General features: G+C 38.8%; 1 protein-coding gene across 1 annotated transcript in view; it reads right to left on the bottom strand.

Annotated features, from left to right (window-relative positions):
* The window catches only part of MYH10 (myosin, heavy chain 10, non-muscle), a 145718-nt gene that overhangs the window by 74604 nt on the left and 55321 nt on the right, over nt 1-15793 (bottom strand). Inside the window, exons 7-8 of the mRNA XM_014549811.1 lie at nt 15379-15475; nt 13095-13146 (exon numbers count right to left, since the gene is read on the bottom strand). Coding sequence (XP_014405297.1) covers nt 13095-13146; nt 15379-15475 — 149 coding nt within the window. The remainder of the gene's footprint in view (nt 1-13094; nt 13147-15378; nt 15476-15793) is intronic.

The following is a 15793-nucleotide window of genomic DNA, read 5'->3' on the forward strand; positions in this document are numbered from 1 at the left end:
ATATATATTCCAAATTAAACACTGCAAAACAAAGAAACACAACAATGATCAAGAATGGTGTATTCCACGACAGCTAAGAAGGGCTGATACTAATATACATACTACTATCATTCATCACATGAGTAGTCAAGGGACTGAAGGGCTTTCTTCAAAGAAATGAACAAAGTGACTCAAAAATTTATAGGAAAATGGAAAGGACCTAGAATAGTCACAACAATTTTGAGAAAGAGAACAAGAACCAGAGCTGAAGGGCTCAAACTATTCAATTTCAAAAAGCTACAAATGTATTGAGACAGTGTGGTAAGGATAGAGACCAAGTCCAGACATAGGCCAGACATGTACGGCCAATCCATCTTCAACTGAGGTGCCAAGGTAATTTAACAGTGAAAGGATCTTTTCAACAAATGAAGCTTAAAAAGATGTAAAATAAAACAAAATAAATGCCAAACCTGGACCCTTACCTCACTCCATATATAAAAATTAAGTCAAAGTAGATCACAGACCTAAACGTATGGGGAAAACTATAAAACTTCTATAAGAACAGAAGAACATTTTTACAACCTTAAGTTAGACCAAGATTTCTTAGACAAAATGCAAAAAAGCAGGAACCATAAATTAAGCACTGATTGATTTTATCAAAATTTAAAACTCTTGTTCTTCAAAAGACACTGTAAAGAAATAAAAAGAAACTTCAGACTAGCAGAGAATATGTGCGGGACACATTATCTGATAAAGGATTTGTACCCAGAATACATAAGGAGCTCCTACAACTCAATTATAAGACGACCAACCAAATTTTTAAAAAGTTGGATAAAAGATTTAAACAAATTATTTCAATGATATGTATGGCTACATTTTTAAAGAAAGACTAGCAAAGATATAGAACTAGAACTCTCACAAAACCCTGGTAAGGATGCAAAATGGTACAGCCACTTTGGAAAATAGTTTGCTAGCTTCTTATAAAATTAAACTTAAGTTACCATATGACTCAGCAGTTCTACTCTTAGGTAGTTACCTAAGAGAAACGAAAGCATGTGTCCACACAAAAACTTGCACAGGAATGTTCCTAGCCACTTTATTCTTAACAGCACTCAATGAAAACAACCCAAATGTTCATCAAGTGGTAAATGGATAAAGAAATCATGGTATAATTACACAATGAAATACTACTAAGCACTAAAAAGGAACCAACCAGTGATATGCTATGTGAAAGAAGTTAGACATAAAAAAACTACACAATATATGATTCCATTTATTTGACATTCTAAAGAAAAACTATAGGGACAAATAGATCAATGGTTATCAGGGCTAGGGGGTAGAAGCAGGAGGAGGGGGCTGATTGGATAAAGGCGAAAGGAAACTTTTTGGGGTAATGGAAATATTCTCTCTAGATCCTGGTGCTAGTTATACCACTATATTAAATACTCACCAACACTCATCGGACTGTACACTTAAAAAGGGTGAATGTTATTGCATACAAAATATAACTCAATAAACCTAATTTTAAAAACTACTCAAGGGAGATATCTTGATACTTTAGGACCCCTTAAATAAATGCCAATTTTAAAAATGTAATTAATCATTTATTCTTTATATTTACTACAAACATTAAGCATGTTACTTTCTCACTAAAGTGAAAAATCTTGGCTTACACTCTTGTACTTATTTCTCCACTCAACTTGCTTATTCTTATATCCACTACTTTAGGCCCCTTCTCGTCTTTTCAATGTTGTTTTAGTGTAGAAATATTTTAAGTAGAAAAAGATGAGTACTCAGTACTGGAATGCTACCACAGAAAAACTTGAACTATATTTTATTACATATAAATTGTTCCTCAATAATATTGTTTTTCAAAACTGAAGAGGGTAATTTACTAAAAATGTATAGTCTATTATTTTTTTTTTCTAATTTTATGAGCATTCATTAAGAACTCATCCAAGCCTGACTGGCGTGGCTCAGTGGTTGACGACCTAGGAACCAGGAGGTCACAGTTCAATTCCCGGTCAGGGCACATGCCCGGGTTGCAGGCTCGATCCCCAGTGTGGGGCATGCAGCTGATCAATGATTCTCTCTCATTACTCAGAAGTTTGTGGGGTTTTTTAAAGACTAGTTTATTGGTCTTTACACAGGAAGAGAGAGAGAGAAACATCAACGTAAGAGCGAAACATCAGTGATGAGAAAGAATCATCGCTCGGCTGTGTCCTGCACACCCCCTACCGGGGATGGAGCCCACAACCCAGGCATGTGCCCTGACCAGAATCAAACCTGCTACCTTTCGGTGCATGGAACAAGGCTCCAACTAACTGACCGGCCAATGCTTTTTCTTTTTTAAATCCTTACCTGAGGATATGTTCTTGTTGATTTGAGAGAGCAAGAGGAAGAGAGAGAATGAGAGAAAAACCATCGATGCGACAGAGAAACATCAATCAGTTGCCTCCCTGAAGCGCCCCAAGCAGGCATTGAACCCACAACCTGGGTATGTGCCCTCACCTGGAATCAAACCCGAGCCTTTTGGTATAAACGGGATGATACTCCAACCAACTGAGCTACACTGGCCAGGGCAGAGTCAGAAGTTTTAATTTTCTATCCATAATGTCAAAGAGAAGAAAAATAATAGAGGAAAGCATTTAAAAAACATTCGGTGAGTCTAAAGATGAATGCAGAGGGACAGGTAGCGCTATAGACTCTGATGATGACAGTGGAGTCTATTCTGTAAGAACACATTTCTGAGGACAGGATGCATGGCGTTAGCATTCAGCAGGAAGGACTTCCTTACTCATTGTTTTGCAACAAGAACCTGGACCGTTGTTTAGTTAAATGGACATGTAACAATATTCTTATGTGATGCTCTGGCCTCTAATATATATATATACTCATCCAAGCCCGGCTGGTGTGGCTCAGTGGTTGAGTGTTGATCCATGAACCAAGAGGTGATGGGTTTGATTCCCAGTCAGGGAATATGGCTGGGTTGTGGGCTCAATCCCCAGTAGGGGGCATGCAGGAGCCAGCCGACTGATGTTTCTGTCTCTCTATTCCTCTTCCTTCCTCTCTCTAAAAATCAATAAAGCCTTGCTCTGGACAGAAAATGCATAGCTAGTTTGATACACCTAAGGTGTCATGCCATCATAACAACAAACATGCATTCCGTTACAGACCTGTTTCAGATGCCACTAAACCTCAGAATTTAGTGGGAAAAGGGAGTATGACTACAAAGAAAAGGCATTTTGTGACAAATAGCCTCTTACCACCTCTTACATAGGCATGTATACACTCTGCATAATAAATGATCAAAACATTGGCTAAACCAAAAAAAATCTCTGGACATGGTCTTACATTTATAACTGAGTGTATGTGAGTGGAATAGAATATACCAAAATGGAACATATCTGGGAAACTAGTATGGTGTCAGTCACAATCCCTGCCATGTCCTCTAGTCTAAAAGCTCTCAGACCACCCTAACTTCCTGAACAATTTAAATTCCATCAATGACAATGCATCTTTAAGAGGCTGCTTAACAATGGGAAGTAAGCATTTAGCATTTTCTTCTATAAAGAACTTATTAAGAGGCACAAAACCAAAAATGACAATTTATGTGGGGTTTTTGGTTAGTTTTGTATTATGAGAGAGGAAAAAAAGTTTTGTTTGCATTTTTTCTTAAATGGGAGAAACATTTTCTCTTTTGACATAGGATCTCGTGATGTCATATAAGCACAAGTTTTATACATATAACCACTTGACACAAATAATATATTTGTGACATTGAGAGATGCTGACCTAACGCCCCCAAACTTAGTCAAACTGTGAGGCTGTGTTCTTTCAACACGTGAGCACAGGGGTGCAGGCACTTCCAAAGGACGAGGTGGGATGGGCACACACAGGAAGGCATCGCAGAGAGAGTGCCATTCGAGCTGATTACCGTTTGTCAAGTATATTAGTTTGCTGCAAGCTAACTGGTAATTTAAAGGGAGGTTCTATGAGTCTTTTTTCTCTAAAAAATTATATTTATGGGATGATATTGGTTAATAAAATTATGTAGGCTTCAAGTGTAACTCCTTTATTTCTAAGTTTTCTTAAAATAAAACTACTACAAAGAGTCGTCCTCGATATACTGCAATCTGATTTCAACCCCTAAGTTGTGAGACATTATTTTCAAGAGAGACAACATTCTGGGCTAACGGCGGTTCCAAGTGGCACCTATATTCTCTTCTGCCAATAGGTTCTCACTATTGTCCTTGTGTTGTCAGAATTCCTTCTTTATTTCTAAGTTTTCTTAAAATAAAACTACTACAAAGAGTCGTCCTCGATATACTGCAATCTGATTTCAACCCCTAAGTTGTGAGACATTATTTTCAAGAGAGACAACATTCTGGGCTAACGGCGGTTCCAAGTGGCACCTATATTCTCTTCTGCCAATAGGTTCTCACTATTGTCCTTGTGTTGTCAGAATGCGATACTTGAAGAATATTTGAAACGTTTGACAGCTCATAATTTTGTTAGAGTGGAAGGACTTTTTTGCTCCATAACTGTAAGACATTTTCATTGTTAGATTTACAATCACCAATTAGAATGGCCAATCCAATGAATTTCATTTCTACATCATCTCTTTCCTTCCAATAACTTTCATATACACATCTGCCTTCAGCATTGGTCCTCTTACAAACCACATCAGATAAACTGTGGTAGATAAGCATCACATAAGAATACTGTTACATGTCCATTTAACAAAACAACGGTCCAGGTTCTTGTTGCAAAACAATGAGTAAGGAAGTCCTTCCTGCTGAATGCTAACGCCATGCTTCCTGTCCTCAGAAACGTGTTCTTACAGAATAGACTCCACTGTCATCATCAGAGTCTATAGTGCTACCTGTCCCTCTGCATTCATCTTCAGACTCACCGAATGTTTTTTAAATGCTTTCCTCTATTATTTTTCTTCTCTTTGACATTATGGATAGAAAATTAAAACTTCTGACTCTGCCCTGGCCAGTGTAGCTCAGTTGGTTGGAGTATCATCCCGTTTACACCAAAAGGCTCGGGTTTGATTCCAGGTGAGGGCACATACCCAGGTTGTGGGTTCAATGCCTGCTTGGGGCGCTTCAGGGAGGCAACTGATTGATGTTTCTCTGTCGCATCGATGGTTTTTCTCTCATTCTCTCTCTTCCTCTTGCTCTCTCAAATCAACAAGAACATATCCTCAGGTAAGGATTTAAAAAAGAAAAAGCATTGGCCGGTCAGTTAGTTGGAGCCTTGTTCCATGCACCGAAAGGTAGCAGGTTTGATTCTGGTCAGGGCACATGCCTGGGTTGTGGGCTCCATCCCCGGTAGGGGGTGTGCAGGACACAGCCGAGCGATGATTCTTTCTCATCACTGATGTTTCGCTCTTACGTTGATGTTTCTCTCTCTCTCTTCCTGTGTAAAAACCAATAAACTAGTCTTTAAAAAACCCCACAAACTTCTGACTTTCCAATTATGTTCCCTGAAAAGCTAAAAGTAGACCACAAAGATGGTGTCTCTAGTCTTCTGACATACCTTCTTGAAAGATAATGCAATATGATCACTGATACCCCATATAATGTATCTTAGATTTATAAAATTATCCAATGGACTCACATAATAATTATAAAAGAGAATGAATTTTATTTTTAAAATAAGTAAATTTTGGGGTCTCCTTCCTGCACTTGTCATCACATCCCTGTCTGGATTCCCGGATGCCTGTCCAGTGCTGGACCTCTGCCCACTGCCCCCATCTCACAGCGTCCAGGCTCTTCACCGGCATCCATATCCAGGGCCATTGCCAATGACCAGACCCCTATAACCCCCAGGGCAGAGCCTGGCCCTCCCGACCACCCGTCTTAGCGCCTGTTCTCTGGGCATCTAGGAAATGCTGTGTGAGGACCCAGTGAGAAGGCAGCTGCCTGCAAGTCAGGAATTGAGTCCTCATAGAAACCAACCTGCCGGAACCTGAATCTCAGACTCCCAACCTCTAGAACTGTGAGAAAATTGAAACTACCTTAGAGATCTAAAATCTGTTGTTTAACCCCCCCCCCAAAAAGGGAAATTGTGTCTTTGTTCTTCAGAAGACCCTAAGAAGGAATAAAGTTAAAAAAATTATTAGTCCTTATAAATAGTTGGAATGCCTCAAGAAAGAAACTAAAAAAAACTAAAATCGGGTCCTGATGTTCAAATTTTAAACAGCTGTATTATCTATACAATACCTCATCGAGTTAATAAAAAATTGCTATTTTAGAGACAGTAGTCAAAAGACAATGTTATTCCTTCAAAGCTGCAGAGAATACGCTGCCAACATACTGTTCAAGAAAATACTTTCTCAACCTTCTCACTGTAACACTGCAGAAAGTTTAATCAAAATCATATGGTATCACGTCATTCTCACTGAAGAAAATATTTCACTCAAAAAACTCGTTACATAGAAAAACAAACTTTCAGATTTCAATATGTCTGTTTAACTTCTTTATTATGTCTATATCAACGTGCTGTTTAAGCTTTTAGTTTCTTATGCTATTTCCTATTCTTTTTCTTGATCACCCCTAATAGAAGTTCATATTCATTAAATAAGGTATTTTTTTAACTTGGGAAATAAAGTAAAATTGTTATATTGATAACTTTAAACTCTAATAACTTAAAAATATAAAACAGAAAATTACCCACTGTATATTTAGTAAACTTATTTTGCCCTTACTTCTTGGAAAATTATAAAATAGGAAAGAAAGTAAAGGAGAAATGGAAGAAACAAAGGTTTCTGGCCTTCTGAACAGGTAACCTAAAAAGAAGTTTCTCAAAATAATTTAGGCATGTGGTCCCTTAATTGGATAAACAAAACCACAACATACAACATTTACTAGTAATTGTCTCATCAGTTCCCTGGTTAAATTAGTTCCCTTTCTTTCTCATAACTGGTGTTCATAGTTGTTCTAGCCAGTATAGCTAGCGCATAGAAATCTTCTGGCTAAATAAAAATGGTTAGGCAAAAAGTAATGAAATAAAGGGACAGAATGAGGAAAGAGATGGGGCAGTAGAAGCCTGCTGTAGGGGGAGGCGGCAGAGTGGATTAGGTGTTCCTCCACCCCTCCTCTCCACCCCTGCCCACCGACTTCTCTTATACACACCCAAAAGAAACTAGTATCTCTGAAAACAACATATTTAGTCACTAATAAATACTGGTTATAAACCAAAGCTCTAGCATTGATTCTATTTTGAAAACACTTTAACAAAACAAAAACCTTACAAAGTTGAAAATTATCAACTCTCTATGCTAAGTGACATTCACATTCAGCTGTATTACAAGATCTACCCACACATGTTGCCAACACGACAAAGTGAAATTTCAGAACCAAAGAGAAATACTTTCCTGCACATCCCCCAACAGTCCAGGATTCACAGAGTCCCCTTAATGCTGGATATCCTGAAAAACTAGGCAAGAAGCAGGCCATGAAGTATGAAATCACTTCAGTCTTGGGGGGAGGAGGAGGAAGGGGACGGAATAAAATCTGTTAAGTTAAAAAGTCTTTTTCTCACAGTAATAAATACTTTCAGAGTTAACATTTTTATTAAAATACAAATCTAGACTAAAGTGGAAAAGAATTTTACTGTCAAGTGGTCCTCTAATCTTTAAAACATTATGTGAAGAAACTTGTAAAAATGCCCACTCCATATTTGATTTCCATGTCAGATTATGGCACTCAGAATATTGAACCAGAATTTCACCAATAAAAACAAAAACAAAGAAAACCCCTCAAAATATGACCAGTACATTATGTATGAATTATAGAGCATGTGCTTTAATGCCATATACATGTTGAATACCAATCCAAGAACCACCGAGACCCCACACTTCCTGCACGAGCTCTGGGCAGCAAAGACGACTAGAATCCCCTCTCGTACATTTTCACTTAAAAGATGCAATTGGACAACTTGGATATTTTGATATTGTCAAGAAAGTAATAAGAAAAATGTTTTATTTAAAAAATTTTATTCCTTGTGAATCGACATTGATTTTCTAGACCTTTCTGTGCTGTTTACAATCTATCTGTAGTAATTACACCTAGATGGTTAGCAATTTACTACAGGGGTACAGGTTTGTTTCATTTGAAAATATTTTCCCCTTCCTAACTTGATATTTAAAGTTGTTATAAAATCTGTAATTTACTTTAAGACACGTCAGTACAGTGTGCTATGTATGTGTGTTAGTTACTCCACTAAAAATCTACACTCTAGAGCAGGGGTGGGGAACCTCGGCCTCATAAGACCCAAGAAATCATTTGCTCTGGCCCTGCCAAGGCATTAGAGGTGAGTTAATTAAATGACCGAATATAGCAGCTAATGTTGGTAATGTTGTATGGCCCGCGAATGATGTTATAAATATCCACTTGGCCCTGGGCAGAAGAAAGGTTCCCCGCCCCTGCTCCAGAGACCACTATTGACCCTAAGTGGGAAAACCCACTCGAGGAGTAATTAAGCTAGGATTTAACCTACAAGCCAGATGGCTATTTTACATGCTTCGGTTATCCTAGCCTAATGTAAACTAAGTAGCCTTGTTACTTAGGATCATGGATATTAGAAATTCCTGGGATAAAATGAGTGGCATTAAGAGACATGGACTGATTGGAAATACACAGATAATCCCCCACTCTGGTGTGAACACGGTATTTAAGACTCTAGTGGTGGCCACCGCAGAAGTGCCAGCAGTCAAAATGAAGTTTAATCACTCTGACTTCTGACCAGAGCCGTAAAAGGCATTTCGATGCACTTTCCCATGTTCACAGCAAGATTATGTCTCCTCTTTCCAAAGAGCTGAGACAGGAGTACAACGTTCGATCCATGCCCATTACAAGGACAATGAGGTTCAGGTTGCTCAAGGACATTACAAAGGGCAGCAAATTAACAGAGTCGTCCAGGTTTACAGGAAGAACTATGCCAGCGACACTGAACGAGTGCAGCGAAGAAGGTGAACAGTACAACTTCCATGCGTGTGTTTACCCCAACACACTGGTTATCAAGACTAAAGGTGGACAAAGGCCGAAAAAAGACCCTGAATGTAAAGCCAAATCTCACCAAGTAGGAAAGGAGAAGGGCAAGTATAAGGAAGAAACCATTGAGAAGATGCAGGAATAAAGTAATCCTATACACAACTTTCATTAGAAACTTAAAATGGAAAAAGAAAGAAGACTCTATGGTAAACGACTCTGTGCAGCCACTTATTTGAAGATGCTGGTGGCCTGGTTCAGACCACGTTCTGTCTCTGTCACATCTGCCTCAGTACATCTTTAGGGTCAGGTAGGTGAGAGGACTAAAGACAGACAGCAGGGGCTGCCTTCACTATTTCTGCAAGGGCGCAGACTCTGGCTTGCTTTCATTGTAACCTGCTAGCCTGGTGGGAGGGCGCATACCCAGAGCCTTTATCTATCTGTAACTACTGGAAGCAGATTACCAAAAGGTACATCAACTGGGGAATTGCCAAACTGGCTTAACACATTAAGCGCCCAGTCAGTCACTGGTAACTGACACTATACTTTCCGTCTAGAAGACAAAACAGGCTGGGCGCTTAAGGTGTTAAATAAGTTTGGGAAAAAAAAGATTTGAGCAAATACAGAAAGTGCTTCCTACTAAAACTTTCTGAGGGAAGATGTATCTGCTGATATGATCATTTTGAAATTGAAATCCCTGTTTTTAAAGTTTCATTACAAGAGATTCATTTTACGTAAAACCTCCCCCATCTGGAACACATTTTACTTCTCCATAAACAGCGAACTGGAGTAACTGTGAACGATTATTTTCACAAGGGTAATGCTCTTCTAAAGAATCCCCTTTAACACAAACCATATGTTAGCATCTTTGAAAGAAAAGATATTCTTCAGGAAATTACTTGTCTATTTCAGATCAAAGAAATGGAAACAAAAGGATTCTAAAGCTTATGGAGTTTACAGTTTCAAATATTTTTTACTGTGAGCATGTGGTTTGTAAATACTGACTACATGAAATTCCACTGTACACCCAACTCATTTTTTAGTATCACATTGCTCTTCCGGTATGAGGTATAACACTAATACCAACCCAAGGCCTGGCCCGTCCACGGAGCCACCGCCTCCCATATATCTTCTTCTCATCCTTCAGAAACTGGGGCAGGCATACTCTCAGGGGGTCTAGCACACGCCATTCGCTCCCTGAGCTCAATTGTACGTTGTGGCGTGTCTTTGAAAGTATATTAAAGTTAAACCCAAAAGAAGGTGAGCTCTCTGAGGCTTTGTCCAGGGACTTTGTTTTTGTCCACTGATATATTCCCAGGGCTTAGAGCAGTGATGGTGAACCTATGACACGCGTATCAGAGGTGACACGTGAACTCATTTTTGTGGTTGATTTTTCTTTGTTAAATGGCATTTAAATATATAAAATAAATATCAAAAATATGTCTTTGTTTTACTATGGTTGCAAATATCAAAAAATTTCTATATGTGACACGGCACCAGAGTTAAGTTAGGGTTTTTCAAAATGCTGACACGCCGAGCTCAAAAGGTTCGCCATCACTGGCTTAGAGAGTGTTTAGCACTTAGTAGGCAACCACCTTTCAATAAAGGGATCACACACCTACTATGTACTTACATGTGAAAGGCACAGCCAGAGACTAAGGAGCCAGAGGACAAGGTAGATGAGGTCCCTACTGTCAGAGAGCTTACATTCTAGCAGGAGAGACCATAAGTAAGCAGAGTAATTAACTATACGTTGTGATTAATGCTATGAGGGAAATCAATAGGACACTGATAGACAACAGAGGAAATTCCTGAGACAGGGTGTTAGACTAACTAGGTGTTTAAATGAGACAGAAGAGAAATGTGGACAGATCTGAAATACATGCTGGAAATAACCAATAGGGTTTACTCCTGGCCTGGACTTGGGCCATGAAAAAAAAAGCTGAATCAAGGATGATTCATAGATATTTTGTTTCTCTAGGTTTTTTTTTTTGGTTGTTTTTATTTTATTTTATGCTTAAGCAGGTGGATGATTTGATGATACCATATACTGACATAGGACTTAAATTTTGAACAGAAAAGATGAAATTACATCTGGAATATGTTAAATTTGAGAAATCTATTAGACATCCAAATGAAGATAACAGGTAAGCAGCACAGGGCCTGGCAGAGAATAGGTACTTAATAATTAACTACACAACAAAAAATATAAATTATATAAAATTTTCTTTAAAAATGAGCCAATACTGGCTACTCTCTAAACCCATGAGAATCAGTGTTGGCAACACCCACAGACAACTGCTAACGGGATGTTTGAACTGAACATGAATCAATCAATGGAACTAACCACTTCGCTATTTTATGGAACCACTAAAATCAACTACTTACAGTATTGTGTAATGCCTTATGATAGTAGTAGCTAGCTAATAAACTATTTCTTTAAAAAAGATACTATACCTATCAATATAAAGTTGACTTTTTTTTTATGTTGTTATTGTCTTTATTCAGGAGTTAAATGTGGCTAACAGTAGTGCATAAAATTGCTGAGAAAACAAAGGGATGGACTGTGCTTGATTATTTGTTATCTTTGTGATAGTAATTTCATTTCCTTGGATATATACCCAGAAGTAGGATTGTTGGTTTTGTACAGTAGTTTTTTTGTTTGTTTGGTTTTTATTTTTATTTTTTTAAATTTTGTTTTATTGCTTAAAGTATTACAAAGAGTATTACATATGTCTCCTTTTTTTTCCCCCCTTGACATTCCCCCATCCTCCCCTACCCCCCAGTGTCTTGTGTCCATTGGTTATGCTTATATGCATGCATACAAGTCCTTCGGTTGATCTCTTACTGCCCCCCCCAACCCTCCCCGGCAGAACAGCATTGAACAGACTGTAAAGTTGACTTTCTAAAATAAAGCTCAGCCTAGCTGGAGTGGCTCAGTGGTTGAACATCAACTCACGAACCAGGAGGTCACGGTTCGATCCCCAGTCAGGGCACATGCCTGGTTGTGGGCTCGATCTCCAGTGTGGGGCGTGCAGGAGGCAGCTGATCAATGATTCTCTCTTATCATTAATGTTTCTCTCTCTCTCTCTCTCTCTCTCTCTCTCTCTCTCTCTCTCTCTCTCTCTCTTCTCCCTTCCTCTCTGATATCAATAAAAAATATTTAAAAAATGAAAATAAAAATAAAAAAAGCCAAAAGCCAGTAATTAAAGATACTTTTGTTTCTTGTTTGAATGAATAGCTATGTCTAAGAATATTGCCTTCATCAAAAATATTTTTCTAAAACGATTAGCTTTTAATATATTAGATTAAGCATAAAGATTATTATACAGTAACACAAGCACTTTGGAAGGTGGATTATCAGCTGAAACAGGGTTTGCTGAGAATTTAGATTGGATGGCGGATTCCTGCTAGAATCAATCTTGCTAGCAAACAATCTAAGGCATTCTTTCTACCAGTAGAATTTATAAGTTCCTACCAGAATTATTAAACATTGTATAAATAATGAGACTCACGTATAGTATTTACTTTGCAAATTAATTTCAAAAAGTAAGGAACAAGCTAGAGCAGTGTTTCTCAACCTCAACATAACTGACACTGGGGCTGGATGATTTGTTGCCTGTCCTGTACACTGCGGGGTGTTTAGCAGCATCCCTGGCCTCTACCCACCAGATGCCAGCGGCACACCACTACCCATTGCCCAAGCTGAACAACCCAAACTGTCTCCAGACCCAACCAAATGTCCCCTGGGGGCACCCTAATTGAGAAGCACTGGTCTAAAGTAATGCAAATTACAGATTATAACCCACACATGTCAGCACGATTATTTTATTAATGATTTGTGGCAGCCTATTTCCAAGATGAGTTCAACAATCCCCACCTTTTGATACATCATTATGTGTGACCAATAAAATATATCAAAGGGATGGTACGTGACTTCCAAGGTGGGGTCATAAAAAACAGTGTGTGGCTTCTGTCTTGCTCTTTCTTGGATCCCTTGCTCTGGGGGGATGCCAGCTGCCACGTCAGGAGCAAGCAACTCTATGGAGAGGCCTTTGAGGTGGGGAACGAGGGACTCCGAGCAGCCACCAGGAGGAAGTGAGGCCTCCTGACAGTAAGCTTGGAAGAAGATCCTCCAGCCTCAGGTCTTCAGATGACTGCAGCTCTAGCCAAGAACATCTTAATGACAACCTCATGAGAGATCCTGAGCTAGAGCCACCCACCACACAGAAACTCTGAAATAATCAATGTTTTAAGCCACTCGGTTTTAGGGCAACTTGTTACATAGCAATAGGTCATCAATACAGAACTGTACTTCTGTCTCAAACACAAAAACCCTAGCAAGTATACGAACCCTTACTGCTTAGTAACAGAATCACTACATTGTTTATCAAGGACACAAATGACTTTGATTCGTAGCAATTTATCTTTTCTAAGCAAAAATAAGACAAATGGGCTCAAAACTGTTTCTCTTGAATTTAAAGTGTGGTTTAGGGGAGAACATCGGAACAGACGGGTAACTGGATTTATGTGGTAAAATAAAATATTTTCCACTAAGAAGTCCTTGAAAATCTCCACAGAGATCGCATACCTAAGTTGGTAGCTCAGTGTCTTCTATCCCATGATACAGCCACTAAACACAGGGCTTTCAGTAGGAAGAATTTAAGATTTAATTGTGGCTCAGGGTCAATGGTGATGATCCATGGAATGACAGAAACTCTGCAAACAAAGCTCAGTTTCCCCAGATGTCTTGTATAGCCAAGCGTCTCAGCCAGGCTTCCTACTGCCATAGGCACATTTCTTGTCCCACTTTGTACATAAACAAATAAAATAATTACTAAGTGAATGCGGATTAAGTGATTCGGAATAAACAATATTCTAAGCAAATAGATGCTTATTTCTTACATAACTTGGAAGCCTTGTACTTAAAATATCTGATGGTGTTATGGGCTAAACTGTGCCATCCCCCCAGTTCATATGCCAAAGTCCTAACTCCCAGCACCTCAGAACATGATACTTGGAGACTGGGTTTTTACCGAGGTAATTAAGTTCAAATGAGGTCACCAGGAGGGTCCTAATCCCAAATGATGGGTGGCCTTTTAAGAGAAAAATAGGCCACAGACGCACACAGAGGGAAGACCATGTGAAGACATGGAGAAGATGGCCATCTACAAGCCAAGGAGAGAGGTCTCAGAAGAAACCAACCCTGCCAACCCCTTCATCTCAGAATCTAGCCTCCAACTGTGCGGCAGTTAATTCCTGTGGTTTCAGCCGCCCAGTCGGTGGCAGTGTGTTATGGCAGCCCTAGCAAACTCGGAGGGCCACCTGGCTGGCTGCCTTCGTGTTTGCCAGGTCCTCTGTGACCCTGAGTCTGGTCACTTCCACTGATCGCAGAGACCATGTCACCAGAAAATTAACACGCAGGCCATGGCTTTACATTCCCAGAATAAAAAAGTATGTGACAATGTTTTCAGATTCCCCCAAATTAGCCACCGAATTGAAACCTCACTTATCCTGGCCTTCTTGACTTTTACAACACGTCTAATATCGGAAGAGGGAGAAGAAACAATTAACTCCAACCACTGAAGTAGAAATATAACGGAAGCCGAAGACCCTCTCCAAAATGACTGTGGAAAGGGTTACGGACTCTTGATGACTATAATCCAGGGCAAAAGATTTGCTGAAGGAACGCCCACTTTGTTGAATATGGGTTCAGAGATGATCTGCCATGAAAGTGTTGACTCTGAGCAGGTGGAATGGGGAGGACAGGATCCTCATACTAATATTTTGGCTACCACCTTAGGATAATATCCTCAGGGTGAACTGTTACAGTTGATCCAACTGAGGGAGAAAGTAAAGCTTTTAATGGATCAAGAGAGGTGAACGGAAGAATTTTTAAAGAGAAATAATAGTAATGACAACTTATTCTGAAGTCCATGACATGGGAACAGCAAGATATGAGAAGGATAATTTACTACATCGAATACCAACCTTATGCGTTGAGCATTTATTATGCCCAGTGCTGTGTTAAATAGCAAACACACATCTTTAAGTCTCCATGCCAACCCCCTAACAGGTATTACATATCATCCCTGATCAAAGATGAAAAAATAAGTTCAGAGAGGTTACAGAATTATATATCCATACAATAATATGTAATTATCTATTTATGTAGAATATATGATTACAATTAATTTCACAATTTTTCAATTGCTTTTTTAAAATGTGCCTACTAGAAAAATTTAAATTACAGGTTACCTGCATTATATTTCTATTGATAGTACTATTCTATATTATATTGATTAGCCTCTTCTGAAAATCTATACATTGCTGTATAATGAATCATAATACACACTTAACTAGAAATCTGAGGAATTAAGTTTCTGATACTTTCAACTTACAAAACGAGATGAGTTATCATTTTTCACAGTCTTCGCATTTCCAAACGATTCCAGAATTGGATTGGCTTGCAAAAGTTGCCGTTCAAGTTCCCCCTAAAAGACATTACACATACACACATGTATACACACATACACACAAATAAAAGCAGATGTGTGTTAATCTAGTGTCTTTACTCCAGTCCTCAGGGGGAAAAAACAAAATAAAACAAAAAACTGCCTCTTTCCCTCAGTTCTCTCATCTAGTTTGTCATCCAGCAACCTTTGTTGGCTTCTTATTCTAGGTCATAAGAGGCTCCACTGAAGGAAAAGAGTTAGCATCTATAAAGAAGAAAATGTCACACTGGTCAGAGAAGACACATTTAAGGACAGGGCACATAAATTAGGCAGAGAATTCTAAAAATAAAGTAACTG

Source organism: Myotis brandtii, unplaced genomic scaffold, assembly GCF_000412655.1.
Source record: "Myotis brandtii unplaced genomic scaffold, ASM41265v1 scaffold573, whole genome shotgun sequence".
Taxonomy (NCBI): Eukaryota; Metazoa; Chordata; class Mammalia; order Chiroptera; family Vespertilionidae; genus Myotis; species Myotis brandtii.